This window comes from Arthrobotrys flagrans, assembly GCF_004000055.1.
Source record: "Arthrobotrys flagrans strain CBS H-5679 chromosome Unknown unitig_0, whole genome shotgun sequence".
In the NCBI taxonomy this organism is placed as follows: domain Eukaryota; kingdom Fungi; phylum Ascomycota; class Orbiliomycetes; order Orbiliales; family Orbiliaceae; genus Arthrobotrys; species Arthrobotrys flagrans.
The window spans coordinates 3471964-3488300 of record NW_027137550.1 but is presented as its reverse complement, the minus strand read 5'-3'; the positions used below and the strand labels follow the sequence as shown (position 1 = coordinate 3488300).

Here is a 16337-nt window from a genome sequence, read left to right as displayed (position 1 = left end):
CATGATTCGACGTCCCTTGTCATTCCTGACCATTGCTATCGCCATCTTCGTAATCTTCTATCTCTACCATTTCGCCAACCAGTTCGCCGTATCACCACACCTTCGTTCTCCAGTCACAGGTGACGATACCCGAATAGCCCCGCCACCTCCACTAGGTGCACAACCGGACGCAAACCCGAAGGATCGCTACATCACAGTAACAACCACAGTCTCATCAGTCACCACCAAAACCGCCTTCTCAGGCTCCAAAGTCGACACCACCGTAGACTCCGTCGCCCCCCTCCCGGCTGACTACTCTCCTTCCGACGATGACCTCGACCAGGATGCCACATGGTGCGAAACTCGCTATAGCCCCACGTATCTCCAAACAATTGCCAAAAACGCACGTCCCTTCTGCAAGCCGGAGTCACAATCCCAACTTGACTGCCTGCATAGCACGATGTACGGCGAACCCCGCAAGGACTCCCTCTGCATCGCCCGAAATATCGTCTTTGAAGACTTGAGATTCAATATCGACTGTGAACTGCGCGATCCTCACGAACCGGACCTGATGGGATACCCACACCCTCATAACTTCCAAAGTTACTGGTACGAGACGGGTCCTCGTATAATAATGACGCAATTCACGAAAATAGGCTCCGAAGCCGCTCCTGTGTTCGAAAAGCACGCTTGTTCAAACCCGGCCACACCTAGGGACGACGGCTATAAGATCCTCATAAAACGTGAGGGTGGAAGGAACTACTGGCACTCACTGATGGAAATTCTATCCTTCTACTTTACAATCGACGCCTTGCAAATGTCTATCAACAAAAAGACCGGAAAACCTTACATGTCCGCCGCCGACACCTCCAAAATCCAAGTCATAATCCTCGACAAACACGATAACAAAAACTACTTTGAACTCTGGAATTACTTTTCTCCAAAACCAGTATTAACTCTCGACGAATACGTTAAAGATCCTTCTACAAAACCATGCATTTCAAATCTGATCATCCCATTACCCGGTGCCGCAAACCCGTTGTGGCAAGGAGATTGGGACCCACGTATCTGCGACCACTCGATAATAGTCTCCACGATCCGCTCCAGAATCTTAAAACACCTTAAAATATCCGCCGCACGAGACCTTCGCTCACCCATAAACGTAACCTTCATCGACCGCAAGGGTTCTCGCAAACTCATAAATTCGAAAGAATTGACGGATGCTCTGATCGCTGCTTATCCAAAGGTCAACGTGAATGTCGTCGATATGGCAAAGCTTTCGCTGAAAGAGCAAATCTCGCTGGTGGTTAATACGGACGTATTGGTAGGTGTCCACGGCGCCGGACATACCCACGTTCTCTTTTTACCGTCGCAAAGCAGTCTGGTGGAGATTTTACCGGCGGATTTGGGACACAGGGGGTTCAGGAACCTCGCGGGGTTGAGGGGTATTCGATACTTCTCGGATCATGCGCCCATGGCGCCGAGTGATAAACCCGATGCCTTGAGGGATTGGCATGCCGAAGATGTGGTATTCGATAAAGATGCATTTATGAAGTTGATGGAAGTAGCGATTCAGAGCGTAGCCCACAGAGGGCTTTTAGATTCAGATGTTAGTTGATAAATACAGAATCAGAGAAAGAGAAAGATATAAGAAACAAGAGGAGGTAATGATGACGACGATGGATGACCTTTTTTTTTTTTTTTGATTCCCCGCCGCTGCACGTTTTTATTGATGAGACGCAGGACGTTCTATTACGGTCCACCCGGTCCGGTTTACGAGACAAAGGACGTTCGTTTCAATTTTTGAATTAACGAATACCACCCGTTTGATAGACTAGCCATTGACACGATGTCTCCTTCACCGCATCTGCATTCGCTTCTTTGTTCGTATTTAGCGTTCGTTTTCACTCATACCTTTTCGTCTCCTAGCCGGTCAAGTATCATGAATCCTGAAACCTTTTGTACTTTTAATTTGAAAAAATTCCAATCCGACAGCTTTGAGAAACGAAGGGGCATGCGTCGAGCCATGTCACAGGGGATCTGTAAACGCGCTCGGTGCTACATCTGGATTGCAGGGCTATCTTTCAAGTTTGTTCGTGTGTGTTCATGAATCCAGGTCTTTCGCCTCATCTGGCTAAGAAATCATGGTATGCAGCCAACGACCCGCCACCTCTAACTTCGAGGGTCCCGACCACCAAGCTTCGTAACGCTGTAGCGCGTTTAAGATTCATACATCCGGCCACTTGGATCCTCCCCAACAACTTCCTCTTACCTCGTTCGAGTACGTATCGATGCAATATCAATCCATTTTACACAAAGAAAGAGAAAGAAAAAAAGAAGACTCCACAAAAAACGCCATGCTAGACCTCCCTCAAATCCCGCCTCCGGTGATACCCCTCCGCATTGTAAAAAAAAGAACAAGGCCGTAGCGATAGAGGGCCGTAATTTTGAAATTAAAAACGAGGGAATAAAAGAAACCCCCCAAAGGGGCAAATCTCAGACAGAGCCCGGAAGGGAAGACGAGAAGAAGTAAAAGAACCGGAATGACAAGTAATCAATCTCGATCGCTCGATCCAAAGAAAGAAGGAGTCGTTTCCCGTACAATCCGCCTCTAAGGAGATACGCTCTCAACCTTAACCTTCTTTGCAGTTCCGATATTGACTTGTGACACCTATCCCACCCCCTTGATTAGCATCGACTTCCCACGGACCCAAAAGGATAGCAAACACCGTACCTTCTTCGCAAACTTCAAACTTGTCAAAGTCTCATTCATATGCGCCAACAACGGACTGACCATCACGAACATCAAAGTCTAGCGATCCCAAAAGTCAGCATCTCAAACTCCTAAATTTCCAACACGGAGCGGCAGTCTCGTGTCCTGATAACGCGCTCCGACCGAATGGCGGGGACGGAGCATACCTTGCTGTTACCCCCCAAACTATTCTGCAACAGAAACGTCAACTTTGAATTCCTATAAGGAATATGCTTGACCTCCTTCCCCCCACCGAGCGCGCTGATAACATCCCCCAAAGCGCTCAAACTCTTATTGATATTCTGCGTCTCCTTCAACCTATCCCCCGTAGCCTGCGAATGGCTCAACCTCTCGGATCCGGCCAAATCGACCAGATTCAAGGTTCCTTCGCACTTCTCCCCGGTGATATTGTTCTGTCCGAACAACTTGAGGATGAACACCGAATGGCTTCTGGATGACCTTTCGTTCGCCTTTGTCGCCGCGACCATTCGATTATTCGAGGCCCTTCGCATGACTTCCTCCATCATTTCCGGTCCGCTGAGAGCGATAGTCGTGCATTCGGTTAACGTGGTTCGTCCCTTATCGTGTCGGATCTCGATCTTCTTCTTATCGATATCCGTATCCTTGCCGAGTAAATCGTTCAAATTCTCATTGTACACCTCCACGAAGCTGCCTTCCATGGCGTAAGTCCATCCCTTCTCGGTAAGTTGGGCGGAGGTACGGAAGATCTGCTCCACGGCTTGAGGGATCATACCGTCCTTGGAGGTCATCGTAAACGTCTTACCCGAACCGGTCTGACCGTAGGCGAAGATGCACACGTTGTATCCATCCAAAGCAGACTGGACGAGCTGTGAGATTTCTTCGAAGATGAGGTTGTTATCGGCCGTCGGGTTGAAGACCTTGTCAAAGGTGTACGGATGCTCCTTGACGGTCTCCGCGCCGCTAAGGGTGGCCTTCTCCTGAGAGTAAAGCTTGATATCCTTCCCTTCGTCGTCCTGACCCGGGAAATCAATCTTCGCGGGCTCGCTTTCGGCCTCAAGCGTAGGCCTGACACGGCAGAAGACACGGATGTTCCCCTTCAGCTCCAAAACTTGGTTGTGCAATTTCCGCCTGAGCGTCTCCTCCGTTCGAAGCTTCGCCATGGCGGTTTCCAAATCCCTACGCATCTGAGAGACATCCCCATCCTTGGCTCGGATGGAGCTATCTCTGTCGGAAATCATGGACTCCAAAGAACAAATCTTGTCCCGAAGGGCCCGTGCCGAGGATTCCATGTTGAGCGAGTTGACGGACTGCTCGGAGATGGTATTCCTCATATCCTTGTTCATTTTCTGCGCAACGGCCAGCTCATCCTTCGTCTCGTTGTGAGCCGAAGTCTCGGCTTTCAGCTCTCCCTTCACCTTTGCCAGCTCGGCCTCATAAGCAGCCTTGAGCGTCGCGATCTCCGTCATGTAGGTATTCTTCAAAGTCGCAACCTCGAGCTCACTCCGGTTCTTAAGATCCGAAAGCTCATTCCGACCCCTCTGCTGCGCATCCTCCAAGTCTCGAGCCGCATTAGCCTTCAGGGTGGTCAATTCGTCCGCGTGGCGCCGCTTATCCTCCGCCTGCTCCATCTTGAGCCTTTCGAGCGCCATCCGTAATTCATCAACTTCGGACTTGTGCTTGGCGGTCAGATCGCTGACCTCCGTCTTCCGTTTCCGTTCAAGATCGTCAATGTCGTCGCGAGCTTTCCGCCGCAACTCATCCGTTTCGTTAAGAAGCTGCCGCCGAGCGTCGTCAGCCTCAACCCTTCTCAGCCGCTGCTCTTCGTGCAGCTCCATCTTTGTTTTGTTCAACTCGGCCTGTTCGCGGTTTAACTCCGACTGAAGATGCGAATTCTTGGTTTCCAACGTCGCCCGCACGGTCTCCAATTCGATAACTATATCAAAATCAGCACTCGGATCCCCAAAGAAAGTCCCTGAAAACGAAAGCATAAAACTTACCCTTCATGGAACTCATATCCTTCTGCACGTTCGTATCCGCCAACCGTTCCATCATCTCCCTGTGATCCTCTTCCAGATCCGCAAGGCGTCCTTTGACATCCCATCCAGCCCTCGCAGGCCTCTTCTTCGCAACCCACGGTCCTCCGGAAGGTGTCTTTTCCTTCTCCGCCTCATCTTCGGCTTCGTCCTGCGGTAGCGGAACCCCGGAAGCAACCGCGGCTTCGATTTGCCTATTATGAGCCGCCAGCGCCGCATTCGATTTCCCAAGGGCACTCTTGTTCAACGCGCTCTTGGCCGCAGCACCGATTCTCGAAGCACCGGGCCTACCCAACGTACTCTTACCCAGTATATTCTTTCCGGTTGGGCCTTTTACCGCAGAAGCAGCGGCGGAAGGAACATTCTGAGAAATCGCCGATCTGGCGACCTGAGCGGGACGATCGTAAGGGCTGTCGGCATGATCGAGAGGACGTTTTAAAGAGGTAGAAGCGGCCAATGGGTTCCGTCCTTTCAGAGCGGATGGTTTTCCAATCGTACTCGTGCTCAGAACGGATGGCTTTCCGATCGTGCTCTGACTTAGAATCGAGGGTTTCCCGATGACGCTGGTACCGAATGCGTGTCTGGAGTTTACGGTCGATTCTCCCAGGTCTGCGAGCGGCTGTGTGCTCGATTGTGATTGAGAATTCGCGGCGGAAGACGATGAAGGGGCGGGTAATCGCGACCCACCGGGTCGAGGGAGCGATGACTGCATGTTTGGTGGTTTGTTTGTTTTTTTTGTTTAGTGGTGGAGGGTGGAGGGTAGAGGAAGGCTTCGTTCACACCAACCCCGGTGACGGGCGCGGGAGTGATCAGGCTCCCGGCGTATTCGACGTCTTTATCTTTATCCTCGTCCTTGTCCGGACCGGTTGAGGAGGAAAGGAGGTTATCGTTTGTCGGTAGATTAGAAGGCGATATTGGGACTGATTGAATTCGATGGATATTTGGCGATGACCATCCTTGGGTGTTAGTAAATAGGTAGATGGTGTATGTTGAGGATGAAGTCTGGAGATGTTATGACAACACAAAGGAACAGCTTCAACCGCGTATGTTTGTTGACATCGAAGCTTGTTCCCGAAAACATCACCCGGAAATTCCAACCTCACTCGTCAACCGTGCACCGGTTGCCGTAAAAGAAGGATCGGATGTAGAATAGAAGAGAATGCTCACATCGACAGTCCCACGGAGGACGTTCCCATCAACTTTACCTTTCACCGGGCTGTTGTTCGACAATGCCGCCCGAGCAAGAAGCGTGTTTACGTCTTTCCCTTTTGGCGACAAGGGTGTAAACAAACGCTGCGATTGGTCCGGTTCGGTTGGTTGACGGGGGTTGATCGAGTTCGTCGTTCGCGGCCAAAGTCTCAGAGCTGGTCGGGGCAGAAGCGGCAGTTTGTCTTCTGCTTCCTTCGCAGGTTAACTTTCGGCGAGCAACAAGAATTAGAATTGCAACGGCCAGGAACGATTTTTGGGAACGCCATCAACGGTTTGGGATATAGGTAGTCGGTGGTGGCACATGTATATCGCAGATAGACATCGTCGACAATGAACTCCTCGTCCTCCTGGTTCACGTAAGCCCCCCGCGGTACCCATGTACCCACAGATGGCTAACACCCGAAAAGCTCCTACGAACGCTCCCTCCTCAAATCCGACTACGGCACCCAACGGCACCGTCTGACCCGGGACCACTCCAAACCTCTCGACTCCTGCAACCTGTGTCTCCAACGGGCCCGCGACCCCGTCTGCTGCTCCACCCACGGCGACATCTTCTGTCGCGAATGCGCAATCTCAAACCTCCTGAGCCAACGGACGGAAATAAAACGTCTGCAGAAGGAAATAGAAAAGAGACATGCGGAGGAAGAAGAGGAACGCATAAGGCTCGAGAAGGAGGCCGTCGAGAGGGGGGTCAAGGAGTTCGAGGAGGTACAGATGGGAATCGAGAGACGGAGGTTGGGCAAACGCAAGGCGGAGGATATGGAGGGTAACGACGGCGGCGATGGCACGCAAACCATCATTGCCCGAGACAATGGGAAGATCACAATGGAAGAGACAGACTCTTCTTCTTCTGCGTCTCGAGACCGAAAACGTTCAAAAACGTTCACCCTCGACGAATCCGAACTCCTTCGGATCGCCCGTTCGGACAGGGAACGTCTGAAAACCTCGATCACCGCCGAGAAATCCGCCGCATCCGCTCCGAAACTCCCGTCGTTCTGGATACCATCTTTGACACCCTCCCTGTCCACCTCGGAAATAGCACCCACCAAACCACCCAAATTGCAGCCCGTCTGTCCGGGCTCGGATCCGGAAAAACTACACAATTACGGTTTAAAGTCCTTGGTCGGCGTCAAGTTCGCAGAAGAGGAGGAAGAGAAGAATAAACACGGCGAGAAGGCTAGGATATGTCCCAGTTGCAAGAAGGGACTCAGCAACGAGACCAAGGCCGTCGGTACGCTCCCTCCTCCTCGTATCATTTGAAAAAAGACAATAACTGACACCCATCTGCAGTCGCAAAACCCTGCGGCCACGTAATCTGCAAACCCTGCGTCAAGAAATTCATCCTCCGCTCCGACGACCCCCACGCCCACTTTTCCGGCAGAGAACACAGAATACAATGCTCCGTCTGCGAAGCAGACCTCTCCGAACCGAAATCTAGCGGCAAAAAGAATGATAGGGACAAGGATAGAGACGCCGTAAAGCCCGGTCTGGTCCAAATATCCAGCGACGGAACAGGATTCACGGCCGGCGGGGGAAAGGTGCTAGCGAAGAAGGAGATGGTGGCCTTCCAGTGTTGATGTTTTACATCCACGGTCGGTACCGAATTAATAGTGTACGATAATACCGAATGACGATACCGTACCACGGCCGGTTAGATTAACCGAGTCGTTATAAATAACAACGACAGGGGTAGTAGTAATACACAAACCCACCCGACACGTCGTGAGCACGTACGGGAAGTCCTCATCATCATCATCAAAGCATTCACCAAACCACTTGCACGGAAGGATATTCCAGCAAGACGGGGAGGAAAAAGACGAAAGCACCGTGCGCACATGCGAAGCCAGCCCATCTAAAGTAAAACCCGTCCACCCGTTTATATATAAAAAACCAAACGAAAAAAAAGAAAGAAAAAATTTCATCATAATACCATCGAACGTGGCCACTTCCGTATTCCCAGTACACCGCGTGAGAAAGACACCGTAAATAACACCAGTTGAAAAATGCAGAAAAAAGCCGGCTATAATGTACACGAAGAAGAAAAAAGGACCAAAAGAAGAAGCCTGGGTGAGAAAATAATAATAGTAGTAGTAATAGATTCATCCGAGATATCGCTCCCTCGGGAGCCAGATGATCGCAAGAATTAAAATAGAATGGCAGATGACGTCGTCGAAAAGTAGAAAGGCGGCCGGAAGATAAAAAGCCGTACCCGAGGGCGATCCGATATGCGCTCGGTTTGGGGTCAGGCTTCACCTTCTTAGCCCCCCGGAGGCTTTCCCCCAACGCACGCTCCTTCCCGGCAAGCGGTGCGTAAAAGGCATCGCAGGAGGTAAGGATCGCGCGCGGAGGAAACTCGGCGCGGCAGAATCCTCCAGCCCCTCCCGGGTGACCCCCGAATCCCACCCGTGTCAGATGACGGATCCTTCTAGTTCTCGTCATCCGAAGACACCTTCTTCTTCCTACCCCTCCTCTTCTTGGGAGGGGCGCCATCCTCCTCGATGATGTTGACATTGCCGCCATCCGAATTGCCGCCACCGGCGGCGGCCTTCCCGTTGCCCTCGCCGGCGGCAGGTATGTCCGGAGCCTTCGAAATGATGTCGGACAAGAAGTCGAACTGTTCTTCTTGGTTGACGGCGAGCTTGAGGTGAGCGGCGGTGATCCGCTTGCTCCCTCTGACCTTGGCCTGCTCGGCGGCCTGGGTGACGAGCGACACCATGAACAACTCGAGGGCCTTGGCTGCATTCCACGAAACGATCGTTAGCTACCGAGATGCTCAAAATCGGCGAACGAAGGCGACGACAGAGACTTACCGACTATGACAGGAGTCACCTGGGCCACCTTGCCGACATCTTCGTCGGCTTGCATGATCCTCTTGATGCGAGCAACCGGAAACTTCGTCTTGATGTTGACGTGTTGGATGGGTTTCTTCGCCACCTTCTCGCCAGGGGCATCGGCATCGCCCGTGGGAACCCGGTGAGCGGCAGCGGAAGCCGTAGCGGGAACAACCGTCTGCGGATGAGGCGGTTGGTACGACTGCTGATACGGAGCAGGAACGTACTCGATCTGCGATTGTCCGAACTGGGAACCAACGGCCGGACCGGCAGGCATGGCCATCTGCTGGGCTTGGTTGTAGGTATTGCTGGTGTACGATCTGAGCTGTCGGGTGGGCGGAGGTTGGTATGCTTGATGAGCGTACAACTGCGACGACTGCTGCGAACCATACAACTCACCCGGAAGGGACTGTTGGGACTGCGAGTTCTGGGCAGGAGCGGATCCCGAGGAAGCAGGGGTTTGATAGTTTCCCGCGTATTGATAACCATTATTACGCTGGTTGCTCGGATACCCACCAGGAGGCGGGTACGACGGATATCCCTCCATCTCGGGAAAAAAGAAGAGGGGAGCGCAAGGGCACGAGAAGAGAGAAAAGGAGAACGTGAAATTGGGACGGAACCTTCGCGGTTCGGATTGGTGGCTGGCCAGGTATCCTAGCCTGAAATCTCGTTGCGGACAACGGGTAACTCGGCCTGAGAAGACTGAACTTTACCAAAGCCCATGTTAGGGATCGCAGTTAGTAAACGAGCTCACCGGGTGATATTTTTTCCCTCTTGGCTTTTTCGAGACGTGAATTCGTAGGTTCCAGGGAAGCTGGCAACAGCAGGGGACCACAAGAGCCACTTACAAGGATGACAGGCAAGCCAACGGAAGGAACGGAAGGATGAAGCAATCGGGTTGATACCGATGGGACGTGGATATCAAAGGCCGGTGATGATGGTGAAAGTGCAGTTATAGTCGAGTCCCGGAAACGCGTTGTGTGTTGTGCGTGTTGTGAAATGGAAGGGCGAATGTGTTGTCTGAGGTTAGCAGGCAGTGCCAGGCAGAGGGACGGGAACGGGCAACTTTGGAGGGGCTGCATGGCGGGCCTTATATAAAATTTGGCTCCACGCGAAAAGCTCCCAAACGAGCCCGCCCGTTGCTTTATTTTGCGCAGCCCCGCCCCTGTCATCATCATCATCATCCACCATCGCTATCGATATCGACCTCCCTCCGTTTTATATCACACGCAGCTAGGTAAGATGGCTTCCTCCCCTCCCCTTATAGCACGTCTGTATAAAATGATGATACCGAGCCGCTCCAGCCGTTCTACTCCAAACGAACAAAGGAATCCCAAAACCTCCCTTGGTTATCGCCATCGGACCGTTGAAAATCCACGAGGTACTTCGCTGTCGCTTCCCCAGAAGCATCCGGCCATCCGGAGCGTTTCTTCGGAACTTCTTTTTCTCGAGTACTCTCATTTCACACCCGTCCGTGGCGTCATAGAAATAAGGGATTCTTTTCGTTCGGGAACGTGAGAGTTTCCCTTTTGTTTTCAAAGCAAAGGGGAAAAAAATTACTTGATCTAATCTGATGATCCACTGCACTGCGATTTTATTATTGTTTTTGCAGAAAAAACACCCTTCGGAGAAAACCAAAAAAAAAAAAGATGGCGGGTATTAACATATCGTATGCTTCCTAGAAAATATTATACACTCGAAGGGAAATAAAATCTAGATAAAAATAAAATAAAAAAGGACGCGAAACAAAAGGCAAAGATCAGAAAGGGATGCGGTTGTCCCTTTCGTGACGATGCATGCCAAAAACCGAGCTTCGGAGTCAGTATACCCCGAATTATGCACCTAAACCGAAAAAAAACCGCGCGAGAACCCGTATGCATTATGCCAAACCCAGGCGTTTTTATTTTACTCTTCCGTTTTATCTTCAAGCCTCACATAAATCGTTCCGTCCTTCGTGAGCTTCGTGGTTTTACCCGTGTGGTCCGTCGGCTCCGTGATTCCTTGGGCCTTCAGGTCCGCCACCGTGATCCTCTTGTTCCAGTAGTCCGTCCACCTCTCGTTACACGCGTTCTCTACCCAACATCCTGCCAGGTGCACCACCAAATCATCTTTATGCCATCCCATGTGCTCCCATCCGACCGGGAACCCGTTCAAAACTCTCTGGGGCACGAGCGCAACCCTCTCTCTGACCTGCCTGTGATTCTGAACCATGTGTAACTGTCCCGAACGTCAGCTCCCCGATCACCGTGCAAAGGGTATACGAAAACCTACCAAGGCATCCTGTTCCTTCCCCGGCCACTTGTTGTACACGTAAAACGGTTCCTCCCACCAATCCATCAACATTTTCGTAAACTTGCTCCGTCTCAAAAAGAAGCTCCCGGCGTTCAACCCATTGTGATCCTGCCCGATGATGATCTCGATATCCTTCGGATCCACATCCTTGCCCATGTAGTGTCCGGTATGTTTGCTATCACCCTTCAAGAACTCGACCCCGGCTTCAAACTTCGACTTCATCGCCGCGTGCGATAGAACGTGGCTGTTAAGATCGATGTCCGGGTTCATGATAATAGCATCGAGATCGAGCCACCAAACCCAATGGGCGTCAGGGAATTGAATGAACGTATCGAGTAACGCGGGGATCTTGGCCCAAACCGGGTGCGCGCCGCGTAGATCGTATCTGGAGATGTTGATGAAATGGAACTTGTACCCGTGGAAATCGGCGTACTCTTGACGATTCCGAGTCGCCTGCTCGAGCAAGTTCGCAATGCCGCCGTTGTGTCCCTTTCCGTCGCTGGCCATGAGGAGTACGACTTGATCGGGTCTCGGGCCGGCCGGGTCGAAGTATACATCGTCCTTGACATCAAAAGTCCATTGCGCCTTGGGGATCGGAATGGTTCCCTTCTTCTTCTCCTCTTCGGGGTCCTTGTGCTTCTTCTCTTGCGGTTGCTGCTGCTGAGGTTGCTGGTTGGCATTCCCGTTATTCTGCGGGTCCGAAACTTGGTACGGGTCCGGGGTGGAATGTCCCGTCTTCTGCCCTATCGCGCCGTTAAGGGAGTCATCCGGTTCGTGGAAAAGCCCATCGCTAGCAGCCGGGTGGCCGCCCCGTAGATTATTATTTTCAAAGTAGGAGAGCAAGGTGATGAAGAGGAAGAGGACTATGCACGCTAATATGCAACTGGTGGTAAAACACGAGTCAGTCCGGATCTCACCACGGAGCTTGACATCATGGATAGGGGAAGCAGTGCTTACTTTGATACAATCCGTCTCGCCATCGCCGGCTATTCGCCCGAAAGGATCGGTACCAGGGTATCCTAAAAAGACGCTTTTGAACCGATAGCTATGCGAAAATGCGAAAATGCGAAAAAAAAAAAAAAAAAAAAAACCAACAATGCCGTCTCGATGAGCGTCGTAAACACGCAGCCCTTCAATGCGAATGCAACAACATGCAAACACCGGATATAAATGCCGAGTAAGAATGAAATAAGGGACCGTGAATAAGAATGTTTATGCTATCGCCAAATGCATCAGAACAATCGTTCGGTCGGATGTGATGAATCGAACACGAGGGCGTTTCGGATGGATGGTGCCGGGAAGGGCGTTCTGCGGGACCAAAGCTTGGAAAAGAACAGTTTCGTGAGTTCTTTCCGCGGATGGAAGTACCAACGGTACGCAGTATAATATATAGGTTTGGCGTCGATTGGAATGCTGCCGACCTGCCGGATTTTGATGCGAAGACGCACCGGGAAGAGGTAATGGAAATGGATGATACCGAACGGAGACGTCTGCAGCTGGACCGGGGTGCTCAGTTGAGTTTCGTGAAATGAAAGCCAAGGTGCATACACGGATGCCGGAGAAAAGAAATAATCTGAATCCCGTAGCACGATGCCGTCGTACTATCTACGTAGGCGCATATGTGTACGAAGGGGAGAAAGCTCAAAGGTGGTAAAAAAGGGGGTGAAAGAGCGAGAAGGGATGTCGAGGAGAACGAAGGTATTTGTCGACGGCCGAAGTGGAGCCCGAGTTGCATGCAGAGCCATGCAGGGCAAGACCGGCCAAGTCGGGTCTGTCGCAAGTCGGGAAATAAGGGGACCCGGCACCACCAGAATCTATTACGTACGCTACTTTCGGTGCGTACAACTGCCTTCGAATGAACATCGGTATCCATCTGATATATACGGTTCGAATGCGCCGGCAGGTGCTTTATATTCGCCAAGGGCATCACGGAACCCTCATCAAGGTTGGAATCCCCATCCGAGCATCGCATCCTCCAAGAATCAACATCAATGTTAATTTTCGCCTCGAGGTAAACGTATAAACCGTGAACTTTTACATCCAGCTCGAGGCCGCCGCGCGTGTCGAACAAAATTTAAACATTCGAAACCGACCTAAACTCCGATGCCTTCGTCAATATCCACCGCTGGGAATTCAACCTGGGCATCGATGGTTAGTATATACATTCGATGCGTGGAATCGATGTAACAAGTAGTCGATATGATTATGGTATGATCTATATAGCTAGCTACAGAATAATACACTCGATATTATGAAATATGAAATGAAAGAAAAAGATGTTTGCAATCTCTATTTTTTATATTTTATATATTTTTTCGTCCGAATACGACGAGTGTAATGCTCCAATTCTCACGCCAGCGTTAACAGTATCTCCCAATGAACCGGAAAAAAGAACAAGAACCGTTCCCCGCCCCGAGTAATGATAATTAGCAACCAGAAAAAAGAACCCCTCAAGGAAAAGAAGCAGACGAGAAGGAAAGGGAAAGAAGCAATGGCTCTGAAACCAGAGAGGGAGGAAACGAAAAGAAAAGAAGAAAAAAAAAATCAATCAGGAAGATTCACCCTCCTCTTCCAACTCCTCCGTCGACGGCGGATCCTCCAAAGGCACTGCGATAGCCCCCTTCACCCATTCCATCTTCTCCACCTCCTCCAACGGCAACCGTTTCTTAACCCTCTTCAAAAGCCCATCCACGACAGCTTTGGCCGGGTTCCAGTCAGGATCGTAAGCTTCTTTGATGCTTTGCTCCCCTTCGCCGGCTCCGACAGCGCTCCCTTCTTCCGCAACCGGCGGCGGCGTATCTGCCAATCTAAACCACTTCCAGTCGCACCTAGCTATCCGATGCGCCGTCCTCGAACGCATCTTGTGTTCGTTCGCCCCGGGAACGGGGTCAAACGGTAGTCTGGATTCGCAGATGGCGTAGAGCAGAACCCCCAAGGCCCACGCATCCGTCTGGCGACCATCGTAGGGCTGACCCAATAACAATTCCGGCGCCGCATAGTCTTCGGATCCGCACCTGGTCGTCAGGAGGGGTTCCTCGAAGTCTATACGCCTGGATAGACCCAGATCCGTCAGCGTGGTAATCGAGCGATTCGAGGCAATTATCTCGTCGCCGGATCGTGCGAGTTCTTCGGCCGTGAAGTTTATCAATACATCTGGAAACCCACGTTAGCAAGTATTACGTAAAGCCCAAAATCGGTGGGACGTACTCTCCAGCTTGATATCACGGTGCACGATCCCCGACAGGTGCAAATATCTCACCGCCCCCACCAGCTCCGAAAATATCCTCCTCACGAACTTCGGTGCCAACAACTTTGGCGCACCCGTCGCCAAATCGAAAAGATCACCACCGGCGCAGTACCCCAGAATCAGGAGCGCCCGTTTCCTTTCGATACTCTGCGCCTTCAAATGCACCAACGACGGATGTTTCAACGATTTGAGAATATCCAGCTCCCGCTTGAGCGAACTCTCTATCCTCGCCTTCGAAGCCCCTCCCGCCGCCGTGTTCTCCACAATTTTAACCGCAACGAGTTTATCCCTATCCAATTCGGCTTCGGAGTCCGTATTTTTCTTAAGTTCCAACGTGGCCAGCATGACTTTGCTAAACGTCCCCTGGCCGAGCAGTCGGACCGCCCGCCAACGTCGAACATTATTCCCTGGGTACGTCGTAGCCGTGAATATTTCCCTCGCAACGCTGCCATCTTCGGGAATGCGGTAATCGGAGACCCCATCCGCTACGGTAGGAACCTGAAGATCGGCCGTACTCCTCGTCCTTTGCTGTCCGTGCTTTCCAGCAAGATGTTCTTCTCGCTTGAAGGGGTGCGAAGAGGACGAGGATGCGGATGCATCCTTTGTCTCCGAATTTCCATCTTCCGTCTGACTCTGCCTTGATATCGTGGGAACGTCGAGTTTCGCAACCTGCTCGCTAACACTCCGGGCCGTGTTCTGATGTAATCGGTAATCGTGCGCCGAGGGTGCATCGATGTGATTTAACCCTTGGTATAATTTCCGCTTGCTCGGCGACCTGCCGACACCGACCGGCATCGAGTCGCTACCACCGCCGGCACCATGTTCTCCCTGGTCGTTGATCGATAACGATGCTATGGAGCCTCGAGAAGTAGGACGGGAGCTGAGGCTTCCGTTTCTAAATAATCTCCAGGGACCGGGTGAGTCTGCCGATATTACCGGAGATGGCAACGGTGTTATCTCCGAGAGAAAACCACCGATCGATGGGGATCCCGTCGCGGAGTTCGGAGAGAGGGAGCTTTGGAAGGAATTGGAGCGAGAGAGAGCTGCTGCAGAGGCTCGGGTGGTGCTGGAGGGGACCGGAACGGATTTTGCGTTGTTCGTGGAGGATGACATGGCTACGACGTCAGTTTGAAGACGTAGATCCGGGAGATGATGGGGATGGTTGTGGGAATGGTGGTGGAGAGGTTGGCGGTGGTCGACGGAACGAGCGAGGGAGGAATGAAGGTGGAGGTCGTCGTCCGGGGGCGGATTGGCGAATATAAGGCGGGGAGGTTGTACCTGCGAGGTTGGCCGAGCGCTTCTCCCACTCCCAATGCCACCACCATCATCCCCACCACCGCTTTCGCTCTTACTGCTGATGCCGGTGTGCACACCGGTCAACGTTCCAGAAGCGCCAGCAGCGGCGGAATCGTCGAAATGAGGAACGGACGATCCATCGTTCCCATTGAGCGGGTTCGTGCCGCTGTCGACCTCCGTCATGGCAGCAGAGCAAAGATGCCGTGGGAAAGCGGCAGCGTCCGAGGCCGTATCAGCAGCCGCTCGAGATCCCAATATTTGATTACTCGGAATCGCCAACCGGGTAAGGATCGGGTTAGTATGCTGTAAGCGTGAGTCCTATGTATGCAGATGTCGGGAAAAGAAAGCTCGGTTTCGCAAGGGAATCAAATGGATTAAATGAGAAAGTGGGATGGATGGCTGCTGCCCCTCGATAAAGGCTCGTTCGGCAGCCAATAGTCTGCTGCACATGGCCTGCCTTCTTAGCCTGCCCGCGAATCTGGGTCGGTCGGGTCCCGTGCCAGGCCGAGGCTTGGCTCGAACCGTATCGAGATGAGGTTTGTCCGTGGCTGGCGCTGGTGGTGCATGGAAGGGTATTAAACTTTCAGGAACCGCATCTTAAAAAGTTGGCTTCGATTGTGCCCCACCGCCGGATGGAGTCCTCGGGGCGGACGAGTCCGAAATATCCAGATCGGCGACTTTGCGCTCAGACCAGGCCCTTCTTTTTAACATACAAG

General features: G+C 51.9%; 7 protein-coding genes across 8 annotated transcripts; 2 read left to right on the top strand and 5 right to left on the bottom strand.

Moving 5' to 3' along the window:
* Nucleotide 1: 1 nt before the first annotated feature.
* DFL_004070 (uncharacterized protein) lies at nt 2-1597 on the top strand (the record flags this gene model as incomplete). 2 transcript variants are annotated; one of them, XM_067633105.1, is made up of 1 exon in its annotated part: nt 2-1597. In XM_067633105.1, one exon carries the CDS (start codon nt 2-4, stop codon nt 1595-1597), a length of 1596 nt encoding a protein of 531 aa, XP_067491307.1. The 2 variants fall into 2 exon arrangements, with proteins under 2 accessions (XP_067491307.1, XP_067491306.1); XM_067633104.1 differs by having other exon boundaries at nt 440-1597.
* A 993-nt stretch (nt 1598-2590) lies between these two features.
* On the bottom strand, nt 2591-5458 carry DFL_004069 (uncharacterized protein; the record flags this gene model as incomplete). The annotated part of the gene is made up of 4 exons (XM_067633102.1): nt 2591-2650; nt 2714-2791; nt 2899-4646; nt 4711-5458. The coding sequence occupies 4 exons, from the start codon at nt 5456-5458 to the stop codon at nt 2591-2593; spliced, it is 2634 nt and encodes an 877-aa protein (XP_067491305.1).
* An 827-nt stretch (nt 5459-6285) lies between these two features.
* On the top strand, nt 6286-7532 carry DFL_004068 (uncharacterized protein; the record flags this gene model as incomplete). Its single annotated transcript, XM_067633101.1, has 3 exons — nt 6286-6311; nt 6363-7186; nt 7246-7532. 3 exons carry the CDS (start codon nt 6286-6288, stop codon nt 7530-7532), a joined length of 1137 nt encoding a protein of 378 aa, XP_067491304.1.
* An 848-nt stretch (nt 7533-8380) lies between these two features.
* On the bottom strand, nt 8381-9333 carry DFL_004067 (uncharacterized protein; the record flags this gene model as incomplete). Its single annotated transcript, XM_067633100.1, has 2 exons — nt 8381-8691; nt 8766-9333. The coding sequence occupies 2 exons, from the start codon at nt 9331-9333 to the stop codon at nt 8381-8383; spliced, it is 879 nt and encodes a 292-aa protein (XP_067491303.1).
* Nucleotides 9334-9440: 107 nt separating this feature from the next.
* On the bottom strand, nt 9441-9868 carry DFL_004066 (uncharacterized protein; the record flags this gene model as incomplete). The annotated part of the gene is made up of 2 exons (XM_067633099.1): nt 9441-9488; nt 9635-9868. The coding sequence occupies 2 exons, from the start codon at nt 9866-9868 to the stop codon at nt 9441-9443; spliced, it is 282 nt and encodes a 93-aa protein (XP_067491302.1).
* An 823-nt stretch (nt 9869-10691) lies between these two features.
* DFL_004065 (uncharacterized protein) lies at nt 10692-12058 on the bottom strand (the record flags this gene model as incomplete). The annotated part of the gene is made up of 3 exons (XM_067633098.1): nt 10692-11003; nt 11058-11961; nt 12036-12058. 3 exons carry the CDS (start codon nt 12056-12058, stop codon nt 10692-10694), a joined length of 1239 nt encoding a protein of 412 aa, XP_067491301.1.
* A 1568-nt stretch (nt 12059-13626) lies between these two features.
* DFL_004064 (uncharacterized protein) lies at nt 13627-15804 on the bottom strand (the record flags this gene model as incomplete). Its single annotated transcript, XM_067633097.1, has 2 exons — nt 13627-14231; nt 14286-15804. 2 exons carry the CDS (start codon nt 15802-15804, stop codon nt 13627-13629), a joined length of 2124 nt encoding a protein of 707 aa, XP_067491300.1.
* Between the last annotated feature and the right edge of the window lie 533 nt (nt 15805-16337).